At 43.4% G+C, this 20,958-nt stretch overlaps 3 protein-coding genes across 3 annotated transcripts in view; 2 read left to right on the plus strand and 1 right to left on the minus strand.

Annotated features, from left to right (window-relative positions):
- The window catches only part of LOC306924035 (patatin-like phospholipase domain-containing protein 2), a gene marked incomplete at both ends in the record, with an annotated part of 128,566 nt that overhangs the window by 43,615 nt on the left and 63,993 nt on the right, over positions 1–20,958 (minus strand). The window lies entirely within an intron of this gene.
- Positions 5,056–10,083, plus strand: LOC306922694 (carbohydrate sulfotransferase 12-like). Its single transcript, XM_079500472.1, has 4 exons — positions 5,056–5,132; positions 6,490–6,642; positions 7,381–7,560; positions 8,649–10,083. Exons 2-4 carry the CDS (start codon positions 6,517–6,519, stop codon positions 9,213–9,215), a joined length of 873 nt encoding a protein of 290 aa, XP_079356598.1. The 5' UTR covers positions 5,056–5,132; positions 6,490–6,516; the 3' UTR covers positions 9,216–10,083.
- LOC306923212 (G/T mismatch-specific thymine DNA glycosylase-like) lies at positions 11,117–19,198 on the plus strand (the record flags this gene model as incomplete). The annotated part of the gene is made up of 11 exons (XM_079501238.1): positions 11,117–11,126; positions 11,227–11,311; positions 12,120–12,432; positions 12,965–13,315; positions 14,449–14,518; positions 15,059–15,194; positions 15,686–15,768; positions 15,858–15,952; positions 16,471–16,642; positions 17,231–17,383; positions 18,352–19,198. 11 exons carry the CDS (start codon positions 11,117–11,119, stop codon positions 18,483–18,485), a joined length of 1,602 nt encoding a protein of 533 aa, XP_079357364.1. The 3' UTR covers positions 18,486–19,198.

Raw genomic sequence — 20,958 nt, forward strand, 5'->3', positions numbered from 1 at the left:
GCTCCTGCTCTCTGCTCCAGAATCGACATGAGTCTACAATTAGTAAGGGCATTTTATCAGGTATTTGACCAATCTGGGAACTAAATCGTTACCAAGAAATTTCTTCATGTGTTTCTAAAGGTGTTACTAAAAGTTTGAAATTCAACTCCTGTGGGAAAGTGAGTTATTAGCATAATATGTGACCATACCCTTAACATCCTATATAAGGCAAAAAAGTCCAAATTTCATCATTCTTTAAGTAGCATGTGACATATGAAACTAGGGGGTTTTCATGATTCTGAATCCATTCCAAGCATTAGTTTTGCACAAAAAACACTCCTTGAGCTAAATTAGGCCATATCCACCTGACCAAATGTGCTGACCTCATCACGTTTGTGAGGCCGTTTTCCTCCCAAGGAGTGTTTTTTGTGCAAAACTAAAGGTTATTACACACTGGCGAATTAGCGACGCGATTTATTCGTGCGAATAATTCGCCTTTTTTTAAAACCAATTGAAGTCAATGCAAGCTTCCACATCAGTGGCGAATGTGCGAATGTGCGAAAATGCGACCGTTTTCGCTCTTTATTTGTTCGCTCCGGTGTCGAATTTTGCAGACATTCGCAGGCGAACTGCAACACCTCTGACCAATCAGAATGCAGCCCAAACTGCGTTGCTGTGTATAAACAGCGGCGTACCGTACAATAGCTGTCAACAGAGCAGCAGCCGGTCCGGCTACGCAGGTCGGGATAGCACAGCAGCACACACTGTGTACCCCTCCTAGGCTCCTACAACTCTGTTGGGTGTGTGTGTGCGTGCGTGCGTGCGTGCGTGCGTGCGTGCGTGCGTGTGTGTGTGTGTGGACATGGCACATGGGTGTGCTAACAGCAGCGAGCAACGGGCTCCGCCAAACTTTGGTCTGTATGTAGGGTGGTCTCAGGTAAAGTGGGCCATCAGGTAAAATGAGCCAGCTATAAGGTTTCTGCCTCCTAGACCTTTGAGTTTTAACAGCCAATGCTGCACATGTGTCTTGACACAGCTGTACTTGACAAAACAATTGATTTGATTGGTCTATTTTTTATGGCGGGACCATGGCAGCCATTTTCCAAAATGGCCTCCACCTGCTGTTATTTTACAAATTCAGGTTCTAGACCACCTAGGCTTTCATTCTGGTACAGTGCAGCAGATAACCAAAACAATCGTTCAGTTTGTGATAAAAGCATGACATTTGGTACACATATAGCCAAAGGCATCCCAAAAATAATTGGATGTGGATTGTGGAGGCATCATGGATTTTCAACATGGCACCCATGGCAGCCATTTTTCTTATGAATGATGGATATAATATGTTATTTCAGACTCATTTACCATATAGTATTTGGTAAGTGTCTTTTGCACAATTGAAAATTGTCATTGAATATTCAAGATGGCTGCCATTTTTCAAGATGGCAGCCATCACTTGTATGATTGTCTGATATGGGTGATCTCGGTGTCAAATCAGTAATTTTTGAACTTTGGAATTGGCCAGAAGCTTCCTTCTACCTCACAACTGAATATCAACAGGGCATGTGTATAAGCTCAGAAGCCCATACAGCCCACGCAGTCTTTTTCCCGTGGCCAACATGCTTGACACAGTGTCACAACCCGTCAATGCATGGAACACTGGTAGTTTGTGTGCTTTCTCCTGCCATAGCCCTGCTGCAATTTAATGGGCTGCTAAGTATCGGAAATTGCTTATGGTGCTGACTATATGTTCATGACTATGGCGCTATCTCTACGGTAATGACTATGTTGCTGACTCTATGGTATACTGACTATGGTGCTGACTCTGGTGACTCTATGGTATACTGACTATGGTGCTGACTCTGGTGACTCTATGGTATACTGACTATGGTGCTGACTCATATGGTACTGACTCTGGTGCTGATGTGGTACTGACTCTATGGTAAGGAGTCAAGGACTATAGTGCTGACTCTATGGTACTGACTATGGTGCCGACTATGGTACTGACTCTATGGTATAAGTGGTGCATGTATATTGCGCCTTTATCCAAGACGTTTTACAGAGATTGTGCTACATTCACCTATTCACACACACATTCATACACCAATGCCGGAGGAATCCATGCAAGAACCTGCTCACCGGGAGCAATTTGCGGTTCGGTGTCTTGCTCAAGGACACTTCGACATTGACTTTTAGGGGAGCCGGTGATCGAACTCGGGACCTTCCACTTTCCAAATGGACACTCTACCTCCTGAGCCATCTGCTGCCCCTATGGTGCTGATATATGGGTCGTCACACTGTATCAAGCTTTGATGGCCATGTGGGAAAAAGACTGTGGGCTGTGTTTCCTGAGATTATACATGTCCTGTTGGAACTGTCGTCAGGCTCAAATGACATAGCACATAATGGCTGTTCACTGCTCCTAGTTGTTATGTAGAGGACGAATCTCACCTATGTGCATACTATATATCACAGCACTCTATCTTTAATGAGTCTTATGAGATAGAAGGAAGCTTCTTAGAAATTCTAAAGTTCCTAATTCAAATTTTGCATCAACAAAAATGTATAATTCGACACAGAGATCATCCATAACTAACCAGTCAGAAAAGATGGTGGCCATTTAGAATTTTCAATGAGAATGTTCAATTATCCCAAAAACACATTACCAAGTACGTATGGTAAATAAATTAAACAAATTGTGTCTGCAATATCATATTACATCCATAACTCATTCAAAAACGGTTATTGCTGGTTGCCATGGGTGCCATGTTGAAAATTCATGATGCCTCCACATCCAAATCTTTTGGGAATGCCTTTGGCTACAAGTGTACCAAATGTCATGCTTTTATCACAAACTGAACAATTCCTTTATATATATTGGAGCTAAGCAGCTGGACTGGTACTATTTAGATTTGTCCTGTGACCATTGGAGCCATTTTTTAAAATGGCCGCCACCTGTTATTTTACAATAACTCAAGTTGTAGACCAACTAGGATCTTGATTCTGGTGACTAATCATACATTTTCAATGATGAGGAATTCAGTGGTATTATTTAGATTTGTCCTGTGACCATGGCAGCCATTTTTCAAAATGGCCGCCATCTGCTGTTATTTCACCAATAACTCAAGTTTTAGACCAACTAGGATCTTGATTCTGGTGACTAATCCTAAATTTCTGAATACAGTGGTACTATTTAGATTTGTACTGTGACGATGGCAGCCATTTTTCAAAATGGCCGCAGGACATTTCAGGAGGTGGGCTTTTTTTTTATGTTTTATCCCACCATTTTGTAACACTTCGTCTGCCAACCTGGGGGGCAGCGGACTGACCTCATGCTTCCTTCTATGCATGAGGAGTCCAAGCTGCTTCTTTTCACCTGACAGGGGAGAGTTTCCCCGGCCGGACGTAGCGCGTGGAAGGAACACGTTATTCCGACCAGTTCCTTTCCCCTCCATCAGGCGCTCTGGCTAGCCATGGGGAGGTACAGTAGTTTAGAGACCAGGATTACGGCATGTTTTTGTGAGGGTACCTACCCTAGGCCTACGGGGAGAACATGTGAGGGTACCTACCCTAGGGGACACGGGGAGAACATGTGAGGGTACCTACCCTAGGGGACACGGGGAGAGCATATGAGGGTACCTACCCTAGGGGACACGGGGAGAACATGTGAGGGTACCTACCCTAGGGGACACGGGGAGAACATGTGAGGGTACCTACCCTAGGGGACACGGGGAGAGCATATGAGGGTACCTACCCTAGGGGACACGGGGAGAACATGTGAGGGTACCTACCCTAGGGGACACGGGGAGAACATGTGAGGGTACCTACCCTAGGGGACACGGGGAGAGCATATGAGGGTACCTACCCTAGGGGACACGGGGAGAACATGTGAGGGTACCTACCCTAGGGGACACGGGGAGAACATGTGAGGGTACCTACCCTAGGGGACACGGGGAGTACATGTGAGGGTACCTACCCTATGGGACACGGGGAGAACATGTGAGGGTATCTACCATAGGGGACACGGGGAGAACATGTTAGGGTACCTACCCTAGGGGACACGGGGAGAACATGTGAGGGTACCTACCCTAGGGGACACGGGGAGAACATGTGAGGGTACCTACCCTAGGGGACACGGGGAGAACATGTGAGGGTACCTACCCTAGGGGACACGGGGAGAACATGTGAGGGTACCTACCCTAGGGGACACGGGGAGAGCATATGAGGGTACCTACCCTAGGGGACACGGGGAGAACATGTGAGGGTACCTACCCTAGGGGACACGGGGAGAACATGTGAGGGTACCTACCCTAGGGGACACGGGGAGAGCATATGAGGGTACCTACCCTAGGGGAAACCGAAACTAGGGTTTTTTGACCCCAGGGGCTCACTGGGGACAGGGAGGAACTCCTTATATGGTCAGCACACTTTATAGTAGGGAGGATTATCCAAAAAATAAGAAAAAATAAGTGATATTTGAATTAAGTGAAATCACTGAATATACCTTTAAAGGTTTCATGACATTCATTTTCATTTATTTTTCGTTTTTCTTGTAGGTTTTATAACCTCAATTACACCCACACAACCTGAACTTTGAACATTCAGTTGATTTTCGGTGGTCTGGGGTTTTCTCTGTGTGTTCTGAAGCCTTTTGAGCTGCAATAAAACGGGCAAAAAGGCCTCAACAGTGACATCTGCTGGCAAATTGGGTATGTCATATATGGGAGTTGTGGACTCTTGCACCACAGTCCACAGGAACATTTGAGCACTTGTTTGAGCCAGAAAACCACAGACCACAGAAAATCTACTGAATGTTAAAGGTTCAGTTTTTTTGGGTGCAATTGAGCTAAGAAAAATAATAATAAATATAACTGCAAACGGCGATAAGGCGGGACCAAGCAGGTATTATCTCCATGCTGTCTGAATGGCAGCCTCTGGTGGACATTTCCCATTCTTTGCGTCCCCAATGAGACACAGGTGTTTGCCATGATACCACTTAACTCATTGGCCAATCACAGTCCAGGTGTGTCCTTATATAATCAGCAACTCACTGCATAGCCCTCACTCAGTTTCCAGCCTTCACTCAGGCCACATGCAGCACCTGCACATCTCAATGTGTCTACCCACTACTCCAGCCATGCGTACTTGACCATGTAAGCCTTTGTTCTGCTTTGACCTGAGTATATCCTTTGTATGCCACATGTTCTATGTTCTGAGTTGTTAGACTTCATTTTACAATATATTGTCTCTAGGGTTTAAATGCCCAGTTCTAATTGATACCTGTTTATTCAGAGTTATATATTTGCTTTGCAATGTAGCTTGCAGCTTATCATTCATCATTTATATTTGATATACTTGCCATTGAATATTGTCATTCAATATGGTCCTTATTGTTTCATATGTTCTAGTGCAGGGGTTCTCAACGTTTTTGGCCGGGGACCCCCGAAAATGCTTTGGCAACGTCTCGGGACCCCCGCCCCGCCCCCTCCCGACCCCCAATATAAATTGACTGCTACAATAACCTTAAACCATTTTGGGCGGGAACCCCTTTTGGTGTTTTAAGCATTATTATAATTTAGCTATTTAAAAATAGCAGATCTACAAGCTCATAGCGCGCCACCGAGTGGCGCGCTACGAGCTTGTAGGTCTGCTATTTTTGAAAAATCGTGATTTTTTTTTTTTTAAAAACAATCATTTTTATTTTATTTTTTTTTAAATAATTTGGGGACCCCCTAAAATAATTTGGCGACCCCCCCCGAGGGGTCGCGACCCACGGGTTGAGAACCCCTGTTCTAGTGTTTAAATGCCCAGTGCCGACCTGGCTTTGTCTATTCTGTTGGTCAGAGTTACATAGTTGTCTTGCTATGCCTACCATTGTAGCCTACCATGTTATGTCCTTATGTTCTACTGCTATTGTTCATTATGTACTACTACTGCTTGAATGCTAGTTGTTAATGCATTCCACTTCTTTGCTTTGCTTTGCTTTGTAGAAACCATGGCTCATGGATTAATGGAGAAATAAACTGGAAAAAAAAAAATTTCATTGCCGACAGTCAAACGGTTCATGAGCTATGCGCGTTCAAAGTTTGCATTTTCAATTGAGTGCTATAGCCATGGGCTTCTCATAGTCACCGTTCGGCATGGCCCTCTACCATATTGCCACGTTTTGCGAAAACCGACTGCACGGTTCAGCCAGAACTGCTATTTTTGGCGGAAGGAGGAGAAGAAGAGAAAAAAACCAGACAAAAACAATAAGGGATCAACATCCCTTCGGGACGTGCTTGGTCCCTTAATAATAAATAAATAATTGATGTCAATTAAATATGATATCGACACGTACACGTGTTCTGAGCTTGTTGATCGGTTATTTTCACCGTCAACACCATCATATTCTGCTGAAGTAATTTATCATTTATACAAAACAACGATGATTGAGTCAAGTTATGGACAGCTTCAGAGTTGAATTGTCGAATTTATTGATAACCTTCCTGGACTGTACTGAACGGACAGGAGCAGAGACGGCTTCTGCTTAAGGAGATGTGCAATAGCGATGGCTTGGTGTACCCTGGGAAGAACCGCTCCATCGATGACATCCCTTACACGGAACTGGAAAACCTTATAGTGGATGACCTACACGGCATCATCTACTGCTATGTTCCTAAGGTAATGTACATGTACAGTAGCCCTTAATTAACCCAGGGGTTCAACAGGTGGCCCGTGGCCCACTGGTGGTCCATGGATGTATTGCATGTAGTAATGCAGTATTTGATTGGATTTTTTTGAGAAACAGTGAACTGAATGACCTGGTGACGTATGATGAAATTCAACAGAAAAGGGGAGTTATAGAATCTCAAGAGGGGGAAGTGCACTGGATTGTCTGGTTGAGTCATTATCATTAGGACATTATTAGTAGTCATTGACAATGTAGCATTGGTTGAGAAGCAATGGTATGTATACACATGGGATTCATAGCAAACTTGTGTTACAAAAGCACTAATCTTAGCCCATATCCCCACCCAAAACAACAGTGGCCAGGTTGATTCTAAGTCAGGGTGGTGGTCCCTCGTTCACAATCAGTTGAAAACCCCTGAATTAACCCATTCAGGACGGGAACTCCAAATTATATAATGTATCACAAATGCAGGTTATGGCAACTTGCAATGTCATTGTCTCATGTTGATATGGTGATGTAATGGTGATGTAAAACAAACGGTGCCAACACAAACATGAAATGTCATTAACAATAAAGAGACAATATGACGTAATGAGGGACAATATACGTAATTTTTTTCCGTCATTGTCAATGGCGTTTTTAAGACAAACATTGAACTAAAAACAAACATTAAACCTGTAAATAGCGCCCCTCAACAAATTATCGAAACGTTTACTCCTTGTGTCTAGGTGGCGTGCACTAACTGGAAGCGGGTCATGTTGGTGTTGAGTGGGATTGCACTGCAGGACGGTGTCCCCTACAAGGATCCACTGGCTATTAACCGTATTCTGGCCCACGAGCCAAGCATGCATTTCACCTTCAACAAGTTCGGGCAGCGTTACGGCGAGTTCTCACGTCAGTTCATGGAGGTAAGTCTATGACAGGGCTCCCGTAAAATCTGAATCCCCCCCCACCCCCCCCCCCCCCCCCCCCCCTTTTTCCCCTCACTGTATATGTTTCTTTTCCCTTTTTACCTCCATTATGATGAATTCCTGTTCTGTTCTTTGTCTGTATAGAAGTGTCTATTTGTACGTCTCTAAATGTTTTGATGAATTGAACATGGTGGACCCTGTTGTAAACAAGTGTAATGCTTAATTGGGTCGTCCACTCACAGTTAACAGCCTTTGTATTGAGTTTGTGCTTGAAATGTACTGTAATTCTGCAAACTGTTAATAAACTTTTCAATCAATCAATCAAGGGGTGGGCAACTTTGACGATGGCGAGGGCCAATATATTTCCACACTACCTCCAGAGGGCCACAGTGCATATTACTGTCGTAGCAAAATATTTTTGCTAGGTTTTTGAATTTGCTAGGTTTTTGAATTGAAAACCTGATTATTATTATTTTTTGTTATTTTTGATTTTGAATCCTGAAAAGTAACCTTTTTATTGAATTTCAAATGCATTTAGTTATAGTTATGTTAACTTTATGAACTGTTAACATAACTACATTGGACACAAAAAAACGTTTTAATACTAGTCATTAAGTACTAGTCATGAAGTAATTAAAGCGGGTTTGGAATTGCAACAGCTGAAATTAAATCAATACTATAGCAGTATTCTGATATTAACATGTGGGCCGCATTAAGTGAAGGTGGGGGCCGCATGTGGCCCCCGGGCCGCCAGTTGCCCACCCCTTCTATGACAAAAACCTTTCAGAAAGCTTGACCATTGTATGGCAACACAACGCAGTTCCACATACGGGTAGCTGGTCTAATGAATAAATACATAATTATCAATATGTTGAAATTTTATAAATCATAAATCACTTATTTGAAGGAAGAATATCCTTCCTGAGCTTAATTCCATAACTAAAAAGATCAGTACAGTTGTCACTGAGCTATCAGTCCTTGTTTCAAAAATAATATGTAAACTGTATAGAATTTCAGGTGCGCTGCATTTTTACAAATCCTATCACCCTCTCAATTGCATTTTCTGTGATGTTTATTTCTCAAAGCTGAAGCTAAAAACGTACACAAAGTTCCTGTTTGTGCGGGATCCCTTTGTGCGCCTCATCTCCGCCTACCGCAGCAAGTTTGAGGAACTCAACGAGTGGTTCTACTACGGCTACGCTCAGGACATGCTGCGGCGCTACGCTAAGAAGACGCCCCCTGCCTCCGCGGCTGATGCGTTCGCCAGGGGGATTCGCCCATCCTTTGCCCACTTCATCCAGTATGTCCTGGACCCCCAGACGGAGATGAACCAAGTCAACGAACACTGGCGGCAGATGTACCGGCTTTGCCACCCCTGCCAGATCCAGTATGACTTTGTGGGCCATATGGAGTCGGTCGAGGAGGACGCTGAGCAGCTTCTGCGTCAGCTGAGGGTAGATGATGTGGTGAAGTTCCCCATGTCACATCAAAGGGACATCACAACCAGCAACTGGTTGGCTGAGTGGTTCAGCACCGTGCCTCTAGCGGCCCGGAGGGAACTCTACAAGCTGTATGAGACTGATTTCAAGCTCTTTGGTTACGACAGACCAGACTCCATCCTTAATGAATCACAAGCACTCCTGGAGAAATGACGTCGCCTCCATGCAGGCCCGGTTCTTCCTACAGGCCGACTCTGTCCCAACTCTGTCTGCCCAGTGTTCCCCCAGTGCCTCCCCAGTGTTCCCCCAGTACCTCCCCAATGTCTGCCCAGGGCCTCCCTAGTGCCTCCCCAGTGTTCCCCCAGTGCCTCCCCAGTACCTCCCCAATGTCTGCCCAGGGCCTCCCTAGTGCCTCCCCAGTGTCCCCCCAGTGCCTCCACAGTACCTCCCCAATGTCTGCCCAGGGCCTCCCTATAGTGACTCCCCTGTGCCTCCCCAGTGTCCCCCCCAGTACCTCCCCAATGTCTGCCCAGGGCCTCCCTATAGTGCCTCCCCAGTGTCCCCCCAGTACCTCCCCAATGTCTGCCCAGGGCCTCCCTAGTGCCTCCCCAGTGTCCCCCCAGTGCCTCCACAGTACCTCCCCAATGTCTGCCCATGCAGGGCCTCCCTAGTGACTCCCTAGTGTCCCCACAGTGCCTCCACAGTGCCTCCACAGTGTCCCCACAGTTCCTCCCCAGTACCTCCCCAATGTCTGCCCAGGGCCTCCCTAGTGCCTCCCCAGTGTCCCCCCAGTGCCTCCCCAGTACCTCCCCAATGTCTGCCCAGGGCCTCCCTAGTGCCTCCCCAGTGCCTCCCCAATTTTTGGGACAGAGTAAAAAAAATCCTGCTTAGTGCGCCAGATTGCTTAGGACCGGCCCTGCCTCCATGCTCAGATGAAGTGTGACAAACTGCTTTGTATGTTATTTGAACAAGAAGAAAAAAAAGATGGCACATTGGTAAGGTCTTATTTGCACATGAAGTCCAAATGTTACACCTGAAAATGTCAAGTGCGATGAAATAAATACAAGCTCATATTTTGTCATTTACGGATTATTGTTAACTTTAAACCAACTCTGATAGTGACATCTGTCAAAATAATTTTCAGAACGGTTTAGATTTTCTGCATTTTTTCACATCTGTCAACAAGATTGTTAGTGGCTCAGTATCCTTGGATAACGGATATGACAAAACGCATATATGAACATTTCAGACTTGCAGTGTTCAAAGACCTTTACAGAGAGTGACTTCACCCCTTGACGTAGGCTTTGCAGTTGTGTGCTGTAGTCTCTAGTCTAGTCTAATCTAGTATTCAAAAGGAAACTCTACCTTGAGTATCTGCATTTCCTAACTTTGATGTCACACAGAACCATACCTGTAATTTGTGATGTCACAGGTTATTTCTTAAGGGGAAAGCCCGAAGGGACTTCTTGACTTATTATTTGTCTTTTTTTTTCTTCCTCTTCTCCTTCCACCAAAATAGCAGTTCTGTCTTAACTGTGCAGTCGTGTTTTTGCGAAACCTGGCAATAGGACATCTACCATGTCCGTCTTCACTAACTGTAATTATCAAAGCCAAAAACAGGCTTTGATAGTTTAAAAAGGAAACAAAAAGAAACTTTGAACAGGCATACGTGTACGTTCAGTTCACGTACACCCAAAATATGAAAGGGTTGAACGCGTTCAGGGACAACACTGGATATTGTTCCCAAAATGTGATTACTTCTTCCATCACTGAATACACACTTACAGCCACAACAGAACAAATCCAACTTATTCCTTATACTCTCAAGTCAAATGATTGACTGCAACAGGAGATATACTTGTCTTGTTCGATTTGATTTTATGTGGTATATTTACAGTTCTTCCTTAAGCTAAAAACAGAGTATTAAAAAACAGCTAGGCAACTCTTTTCACAGTTACAATGAAAATGGGGTGGGGTTGCTTAATTGGCCCCTCTCAAAGGTAAAGCTCCTTCAGACTGAGTGGATTATACTGATTTTACATCAAGAATCATCTGCTATGCATATAGGTGTCTCAGAGGTGCGGTCCAGGAAGGCATACAAGACAATAGATATAATGCGATTAGGTTTGAACCTACACAAGCCTCAAGGTTTTGAGTCACACTGGTAGCTGTCTCCCTGCTGGGAGTCTGCATGGGAACAGACGTGTTAAAACTTCTTATACAGACAAGTCTCTTGCTAGCAGTCAGTTGAAATTAGGGCTGGGTCCCGAACCTCGGGACCAATCTGGTACCGAACCGAACATCCTTGGGTAGCCGTTACACTAATAAGGGCCTTTCTCGGCCCCACCCCTCTCCCATTTGTTTATATTGTGTTTAGGATCCAAGATGGCCGTAGCACCAGGAGGGGGTGGGGCGGAGGTGAGCGGGCAGGGTCGACATATGCCCTTACTGGGCTGCATTCAAGACACTTGCCTTGTGTCTGACACCTGACTTGTGTCTGAACACAGCTTTGATGGATGTGTTCTCCCCCCCCCTCCCTCCCATCAAACAAAATGTTTGGTCAAACCATATGGGCTTCCATTGGAAATGCATTGGAGTGTCCATTATACACAGACACAAGACAGGTGTCTTGAATGTGTGAACGCAGCCCAGTAAGGCCACCCTCTCCTGGTGCTGCGGCCATCTTGGAAACTAAAACACAATATAAACAATGGGAGAAAGGCCCTTATTGATCGGTCTATTGTACATTTAACTGCTTATGCTACACTTTGCAGAGAACTGAAAAAAGCCATCATGTTAAGAGGCGTGTGTGCGTGTGTGTGTGTGTGTGTGTGTGTGTGTGTGTGTGTGTGTGTGTGTGTGTGTGTGTGTGTGTGTGTGTGTGTGTGTGTGTGTGTGTGTGTGTGTGTGTGTGTGTGTGTGTGTGTGTGTGTGTGTGTGTGTGTGTGTGTGTGTGTGTGACTGTGTGTGTCTGTGTGTGTGTTGTTTTACTGGGGTTCCTTTCCAGCTGGTCCCACTTGTCTTCAGTTTCACCCTGCATGTGTGGTTATTATTAATGCTCGGATGCTCCTCTGTGTATATATATATATTTTCCCCCCTACTCTCCCTCCTGGACAGGATCCAGTCTGCCCAGCAGCTACAGGCAATCCAGGCCCAGTATTCGGGCTTTAACCCCCTACAGCAGCAGCAGCCTCACTACCCAGTGGGCCAGGTGGCACCACAGAACTTGAAGCAGCCTCACTACCCAACGGCGGTAGGCCAGGCGGCAGAGAATCATCAGCATCAGTACCCAGTGAGACAGCAGCAGGCGCCAGAGAACCGGCCTCAATACCCGGTGGCTGTGGGACAAGCGGAAGAGAGGCCTGTGCCAAACATGGCGGCCAATCCAGGGACCCTTCAGCAGGAGCCTGCAGACCTCACAAAACGAACTGTAATCCTTTTTTATTTGGGGGGTAGTTTTGTTTATGGGATCAAATAGGTACGATAGTGAAGTGGTGTTGTGTATAAAGTATCCATGATGAGTATAATGCAGAACAATACGATGCTCTGGTGTGTACAGTTTGTAACAAATGGTGTAGTAGTGTGGAATGCAATGGTGATGATGTATTGCTGTACTACTACGGCCATCAACATAATATAATATATGAAAAGGCATATATCATTATGTGCTCAACATATACCGATAATGCAGTATGCAAACTGCAAAATAGTGCATACAAATGATCAACACGCAATCATGAACGCAGCTTGCTAATGCCGTGAAAGTTCACACGTGCCTGTTTTAGCCAGGAGGCTGATGCGTTCCGAATATTGATGGCCCATAATATTCTACCTGACTTGCACTTCTAGTTTAATATCTCATAAGCTTGACGAGATTAACTTTTGTGAGATGAAATCCGACAAAAGAAAAGTTTGTTGCAAACAGGAGTCCTCAGAATATCTGTGAGAGACTTGTATTTCAGCCCATGTATGGGGGGTTATTTGACAACACCACTTTCTTTCTAACTCCTCCAGCCCCAGCCAAAAAGAGAGGCAGACAAGCACAGCCCAAGGAACCCAAACCTCCGAAGATCCCCAAGGCTCCAAAAGAACCAAAGCCGCCGAAGGAGCCCAAGGCACCCGGTCCCAAGGCCAAACCAGGCCCCAAGTCCAAGAAAGCCAAGGAGGGCGAGGCAGATGGCAGCCAGCCGAAGGTCGATGAAACGTTCAAGAAGGTCAGGAGGAAAGTGGATCGTTTCAAAGGGATGTCGGAGGAGGAAGTGATGACTAAAACTCTCCCAGATCTCCTAGAATACAACCTGGACTACGTCATTGTAAGTGAATGTTTGGGATGGATGGCTAGTTAATCTAAAGCAATGGGTCGCCACTGAAGTTTTTATTGCCGTCTGTCTAATCGGGGGACTTACCCAGGGACTCTAGGTGAATTAAATCAACAAGTGGAGATACAAAAAAACTATCTTTAATCTTGATGTCCAGTCTTTAGAAGCAATTCACTTTCCTGTAGAATGTAAGACTTGAGAAATGCTGGGTCCACAAGACCAATGTTAAGAAATACCGCAGGGAATTTGTCAACATATGCATTACTTGGAGGGTTGAATCAACATGAAATCAGAAAACAAAATATGACTTTCACTTGCCAGCATTTCAATTCTATAAATATAATTCCCTGTGTAAACATAAGCTAAGATCTTCGAAACATAAACCGCGTAGTTAGAAACGCATTCAGAATTTCAGAGTAATCAGACAGTACAGGAGCACATATCTACCTGTAAGTGTTTTCTGAAAACAACTGAAAACAATGGGATCAATCCCGATTGTAATCTTTTGCAGATTTTGTGTAAAGAGGTTCAAGTCCATTGGTACGCATAATGTGGTGTTGGTAGGGTGATGCTACACGTTGGAAGTTGTGGCCCATGTGACTTTCTTACTGTAAGACTATTTGATCTGAATGTGTTGTCCTATAACTGTATCTGGTGATGGCAAAGTGCAAGGAAATAAGAAAACTAGGTTTGCTGACCTTTTCCAGGATTTGTGACTGTAGTAGGAAAATAATGAATTTCACTGCCTGTTGAGTTAACTCATGTGATATATCAAGCTAGTGTCTGAGTTATGTACTCCATGACATAGAGAAGTAAGTCATGGAGTATTGCTCACACAAAGTTTAGAAAACCAAGCTGGTGACCAGAGTGTTGCCAACATATTCATACAGGTAAAAGCATCTAAATGACTTGGTAGAATAATAAAAAACTGAGCTGGGGAAGGTGAACGTATGGGTATGAAATATGAATGAACCTGCTACAATCACTGTTGAGGTTCTCTTTAGTAATGTCACTGGTACTCTATGCAATACCTCCCATGTGTAAATGTCTCACTGTCTGTGAGACAGTGGGAGTGGAACCTTAAGTAGAGGTTTTCATAAAACTCAACACACTTTTTAATTTTTCAGATTGGAATCAACCCTGGTTTGATGGCAGCTTTTATTGGACGCTGGTTCCCCGGTCCTGGAAATCATTTCTGTAAGTGTCACAAATTGTCATATTCATAAACGTATCCCTTCAACTTAAAGGCAGAGTCCTGCAACGGGTCTTATACCCGCGGATACCCCGTGGGTACCCAAGTTTGACAAAGTTAACGGGTGCGGGGACGGGCGGAACGCAACGAACGCACCACCACATAACACGCAGTGTTGGATGAAATAAAGTCAAATATAGCGAGGTGATACAAATGGTTAACGGGTTAACCGCAAGTTTTTCTTTTCCTAGGTTAAGGTTAGGTTTAGGCATATAACCACTTGTGTGCAGTCCAAAACACCACTCGGCACTCCCTACTCCACTGACAACCAATCACAAGCTGTAAAAAATGCAGCTATCCTAGGAAAAAAAACTTGCGAGTGCACTGTTTTAGTTAAAATCTTAAAGTATTGTGATAAAATAAAAATATATATAGTGTAATAAAGTTAATTAAAATTGGGAAACCTTGGTCGGGGACAATTGCTCTCAATTTGCAATAACCAAGTTCCAGATTGAATTAGTCAATATGTTGTGTTTGTGTTTCAGGGAAGTGTCTGTTCTTGTCTGGTTTCACTGATGAGCTGCTCAACCACACAAGTGACACCGTCCTGCCTGGAAAGTACAAGATTGGCTTCACCAACATGGTGGCCAGGGCTACTCCAGGGAGCAAAGACCTCTCGACGTAAGTACCCCGTAGAAAAGGGATGGAAAGGTCACACAGTGCCAGTGTCATAGAGCGCCGAAGTCCTGACGTCACTCGCTCATCCCCTGGTTAATAGTTTCATATAAGCATTGTGGTCCAAAAATAAACAAGCTGTCTCGGCGTTCGTTTGACAGTCAGTCACTCATATATGATACAGTCTGTTTCTAGCGAAAATGTAACTAATTCAGCAAAGAAAAGGCCTGTTTGTCTTTTGTCCACATTGTTCATAGACTTGCAGAATTATACTTTCTCAAGAGATTAGGTGCTTGTGAAGGTTAACAATGGACTTGCACAGGTTAATGGAAAACAAAAACATGCAGTCATGCATACCAATGCATCTGTATGTAGTAATAATACTACTAATATAGTCCGAAATATAATTTCCGCTTAAGAGAGAGACCTGTAGACTACAACCTGGGCGGTATATCTACTGTAATATTTAATATAACTTTTCTTTCTCATCACAACAGTAAAGAATTACGTGAAGGTGGGGTAATACTCACAGAGAAGTTGATAAAATACAAGCCTCTCATAGCAGTTTTCAATGGAAAATGTAAGTAATTATCAATCATAATAAAGCCTCAAGAAAGGTTCATTTTGTGTTTCGTGTGAGAATTTAAATGATGCGTTTTTTCCCTACAGGCATCTATGAAATGTTCTGCAGAGAAATGTTTGGTAAAAAACCAAAGACTCTTCAGTTCGGATTGCAGCCGCACAAGATCCCTGACTGTGATGTGGTAAGTGCTCTGTAACACAATGATAACATATAACCACTTCATTACACTTTTACATATTTGTTCTATCATAATCATAGCCTAGTCTAGAATCTAAGTTAGATGTTTGTTATCTTTGTTCTGCTGGATGGATATTTCTGCTGCTTACAACAGTCCAATATGTCAACGTTATGTTGTGATGTATCTGCTAGGCATGTAACGATTCGCTCAACTCACGATACGATTCGAATCACGGTACTAGGTTCACGATACAATTTTTCACGATGTTTTAAATTATTTTCCAGACAAATGACAGATTTTCTCACACACACCCTGCATTTTCTTTCTCTTTTAATTTTATACAGTAGCAAACGACTGAAAACTTGTTTTATCAATTCTCTTATAAAGATGTTACGTGGCCTGTGCATCACTAGTCAAATTGCGATTTAATCACGATTTAATTTTGTCCCCAGTTTGATTCGATTCTAATTGATTTACGATGTATCGTTAACATGCCTAGTGCCACTATCTTCCCAACGCAGGCTCTGTACCTGATGCCATCCTCCAGTGCCCGCTGTGCCCAGTTCCCCCGTGCCCAGGACAAGGTCCACTTCTACATCAAACTGAGGGAGCTCAGAGACACGCTGAAGGGAGTACAGAAAGCCAAGGAGATTGAGGAGGTCCACTACTCCTTCGACCTGGGACTGGCCAAGGGTAAGCTGCAAAAAGCTCCACAATGTAATGTCCGGAACAAAATGGATGATGTGTAATACTGTAGTATTTTTAATAGAATACATTAATGATAGAATACACAGTGACAGTATGTTGGGATGCGGACCATTAATTTCTATTCATATTCATTCAGGCTGTTTAATTCGTCTATAAAATTAGAGGTGCTACAATCAGGTTTTTTGGGACCGATCCCGGTCACCGATCCCGGTCACTTCATTGTTATAAAATCGCTTTCTCCACATCGGGTAAATTGCCGATCACCGATCGAGTCATTTGGAGCGAAAATCGGCTGATTACCGATCGGTGGCCGATCGATTGGAGCATCTCTAATATTCTATATAATATGATCACTACTTTTCTATTATTTGGTTGAAGGACATGACACAACTGGTATTGGTTGGGGGGTGCGTCAAAATATTTACACACACACATACACACTACCAAATGGTTACAACAAATATTATATCTAAAGTGCCATAATAATATTCCCAGAAATTCTGCCCAAAGAAACGGTACGTTTTTAGAGTCGGTCTTGCTGACTCCCTGCTTTTTGTACGTGACCTTCAACAGAGGATGCCAAGAGGATGGCGATTAAGGAGGAGCAGTACGACCCCGGGTACGAGGACGCCTACGGAGGAGCATACGCCCTGCCGGGAGCAGCTGAGGCAGCAGGGCCACCTCAGACCAACGGTCACTGTAAATTCTCAGATGCTGAAAACACAGGTACAGCACACACTCACACACACACACACACACACACACACACACACACACACAGGTGCTCTGTCTTACGTCACCATCTGCCAGCAGCTTTAACCCATTTTGACCTGGGAACGATTCTACAAATGTCTTCTAAATCCTGACAGTTTTCTAGAAAACCCTATGTTTCTATTTCAGTCGTTCTCAAACATTTTCATGTCAAGAACCCCCAAGATTATATGTTATTGGCCTGCCGACCCCCATCTGAAAATATGTTGTTCCAGGGACCTCCCCAGAAGCAAAGATTTGAGTTAAAAACTTTGGCTCTGAAAGAATATATATTCAAAGATTTGTGCCACAATTTTTCAATGGCTAAAGTATAACAGTGGTCGTATTATCCAGTGTTAATTTTGACGGAGAATTTTGATTTAGTTTAGTCATAGTCTTTTTGCATGAAATGTCATACAGATGTGCCGTTTGAGAACTTCACATGTCCAGCCACCGGTGTTGTTTCTGGGGATGCTTCTGTCTGGACTGTGTCTCTTCAGTCATCACCAGCTCATAGCACGGGGGTTTAGGGGCTTCTGCCTCAGCCATGACAACACTGAGGAACCCTGTAATGGACATGTCCTTGGACATGTCATTGGCAATTCAGTAGATTGTCAGTGCATTGACTTGACTTGAAAATAGCCGATCTACAAGCTCACAGCACGTCCCAGCTCAACATGTTGTTAGCTTGTAGATCTGCTATTTTCAGAGCGCAACCAAACATAAAATGCCTTGTCTTTTTAGTTCTACTGGATCTCTTCTCCACTAGTCCCTCCCTAACATTTTTGTCTAGTTTTTATTTGTTGACGAAGTTTACAATATATCTTAGTTTAGTTTTTTAGTTTTCCCTCAATGAAAAACCGTAGTGGACAGAGATTTTTTTTTGTCATTATTTCAGTCGACGAAATAACTGGTAAGCATCATCATTGTTTCTATCATTCCAGGTTCTTCGGACAAGGCAACCACATCTCAAACTGATCCTCCCGCCGAGGGCAATCTTCCAGACATTCAGATGAGCCAGTCTTTTACAGACCAGATCCCAGACATTGCTGGTGGACCCACAGAGGCCAGTGTGTGAGGGGGGAAACCACCTGGCCTCCAAAATAAGAGCCCTGTCTGTATGCACATACAAAGACTTCAAGCGCCTTTGGGTTGTCTGCTGAAAACTTGCTTTTTTTGGTTACCTCTCCCTTCACTGGAGGCAGCACCTCATTTAGAAAGAAGGCCACCTTCAAATTGTAGATTTTACCCATTTTTAATTAGTGATGTAGTTGATTATATACGGTATACATACAATACATAGAACCATAGAGATTTTGCAGAATATTTTTCTGCACTTTTCTACCCTTTTGTTAGTAAATACGTGCATGATTGTCCTCGCGGCGGTCATTTTAAATTTGTGAAATCAGGGACTTTGACAATAACTCGATTGTCTTTGGACTAGGTCATGTGTTTTAAACGTTTATTTTGTGTTAGTACTGTATTGCAAAGTACTGCACTGTAGTTGCAGTAGTTTTACTCATAATTTACTGCCCTGGCAGTAGAAACAGCCTTTTGACTGGTCAGAATTGGTCCAACAGGAACTTGTGGTGGTATAATACATTGTACACGCAGTACAATATTATAATATCCTGTTATTTGAATTTACCTTTCGCCAATATCATGTTTAGTAGAACCGTACAACAATTGAGTCCTGCAAAAGTACACTTGATGTCATTTTCAGCATGACGGAGTGACATGCATAAAACGTTACAAAGTCCTATAATGTGGACCGGTCAGTGAGTTGTGCATTGTGAAAAGGCGTCATAATGACAAACCGCTGTCTGTGTCAACATGGCGCAGCCAGAGCGATGGTATGGATATAGTGTACCTACCTTGGATGTGCCGATAATAGGCCTCTCACAGCCCGCTTTCCACGCCCACTTCCGGTAAATAGTGGTGTCATTTAACATTAGCATTTACGTTTTTTTCTCTGGAGAATCTAAGTACATTTTCTAATGTAAAAATGTGACAGACCAATATTATTATGAAGCAAACAAGTTGGTAAATCAGCTCAAACAGAACAAACCTTACCTTGAGAAAACAAAAGTTGTAGACTTCTTAAATTACCTCTGTTAACATGTAGCGTCTATGGAGTGACGTCACGCTATCACCACTAACACCGAAAGGGGGCGTATTAAGGGGGCGGGGAAATTCTGTGAGATAGGCCTATTCATCCTTGGTTGTTAGAGACACATGACTGGTATCATTACCAGCAGTCACTCGAATTCTGGTAAGATTTCTTATGTGTAATCCTACAAGCGGTCTCGGCAAGCGACGAAGTTTCTTTTTGGTTTTTATTCTGAAACGATCCATTTTGACACTTGACTGCTTTTGATTCCACTTGCCACTGAGGCCTCATGTGAGTGTGTTTTGCTCATGGATCTTTTTGTGATTCTTGCAGAAACCTTTTATCAGAGTTGCGTAACTCAAACGGGTGCTAACTATTGTTTTTCCTTTAGAATTGTTTTGAATCACGTTTTTAATGTATTATGAAAATGTCATTCACAAGGATGTTTATGGAGCTTTTGTTTGTTTTCATTAAAATGTTTTTTTTTATATAGTGTGTATATATTATGGCTTATGTTTACCCTCATTCTACAATTGACCTATTCTATGATTTTAGATATTTTTTAATTTAATGGAAGTAATCTTACGTCATCACCATAACATGTTAAGTCCCCCCAAAAATGTATGAATCAAGCCAGCCAGTGTTTCTACTCGGGCGGCAGTGGCTCAGTACAGCCGCTGCTTGGGAATCGGAACGTTCAATTTTGTATGCCAAATACATAAGGGATAATGTATGGCTCCGTGGTCATTGTTGATAAATCACTGACAGGGTGATTTATCTATAAACAATGACCACGCAGCCAAACATGATCCCGCTTATTATACGGCTACTTAATACACAAATTAATAAATTGACCCAACACGTATTTCCTTGCTTACGGTAATAAAAGGATTCCAAGTTGGCCCCGCAGAGGCTCGGAAACAAGGAGTGTTGATCAAATGGAATCTATTTTCGGGTAGAGGCTAGAGCATCGTCTATTTCTCGCTTCAAATGTTTTCAACAACATTCTTGAAAGCAGGTTTAGTTAAATGACATTGTGTGTTAGTTTACATGGCTGTCATGTTGGGTACAGCATTAAATCCAAGCAGCGCAACGGCTGCAGCCAGGTGCTCTGAGGCTTTGATTAGACATAGGTCTGTTATAGAGCGGAGTGGTCATTGTCCAGAAATAAAACACAGCTGAATTTGACGATTGACCAATCAGAATCAAGCATTCAACCAAGCCGTGTAATAAATAGCTATATGATGGGTTCACGGTTCTTTCATGTATATTTTTAAGTGTAGCAATAATGAAAACAGCAAATTATAGGTAAACAATGCTTTTTCTTTTACATTCCACAGACCAGAAGACAGAGCACTCTGGCCACATTCAAGTAGACATATCTTGTGTTGTGTTTAAACGGTTGTGTCCCCCCTCAAATGAGCACTTGCCCGGTCGGGCA

The sequence above is a fragment of the Electrona antarctica genome (genome assembly GCF_951216825.1).
Source record: "Electrona antarctica genome assembly, chromosome: 5".
Classification (NCBI taxonomy): domain Eukaryota; kingdom Metazoa; phylum Chordata; class Actinopteri; order Myctophiformes; family Myctophidae; genus Electrona; species Electrona antarctica.

Excerpts from the sequence above, each read along its gene's own strand:
- LOC306922694 (XM_079500472.1), top strand. The coding sequence starts at position 6,517 with ATGTGCAATAGCGATGGCTTGGTGTACCCTGGGAAGAACCGCTCCATC. Across the intron at positions 6,643-7,380 it reads TCTACTGCTATGTTCCTAAG|GTGGCGTGCACTAACTGGAA; the intron begins GTAATGTACATG and ends CCTTGTGTCTAG. Across the intron at positions 7,561-8,648 it reads TCTCACGTCAGTTCATGGAG|CTGAAGCTAAAAACGTACAC; the intron begins GTAAGTCTATGA and ends TATTTCTCAAAG.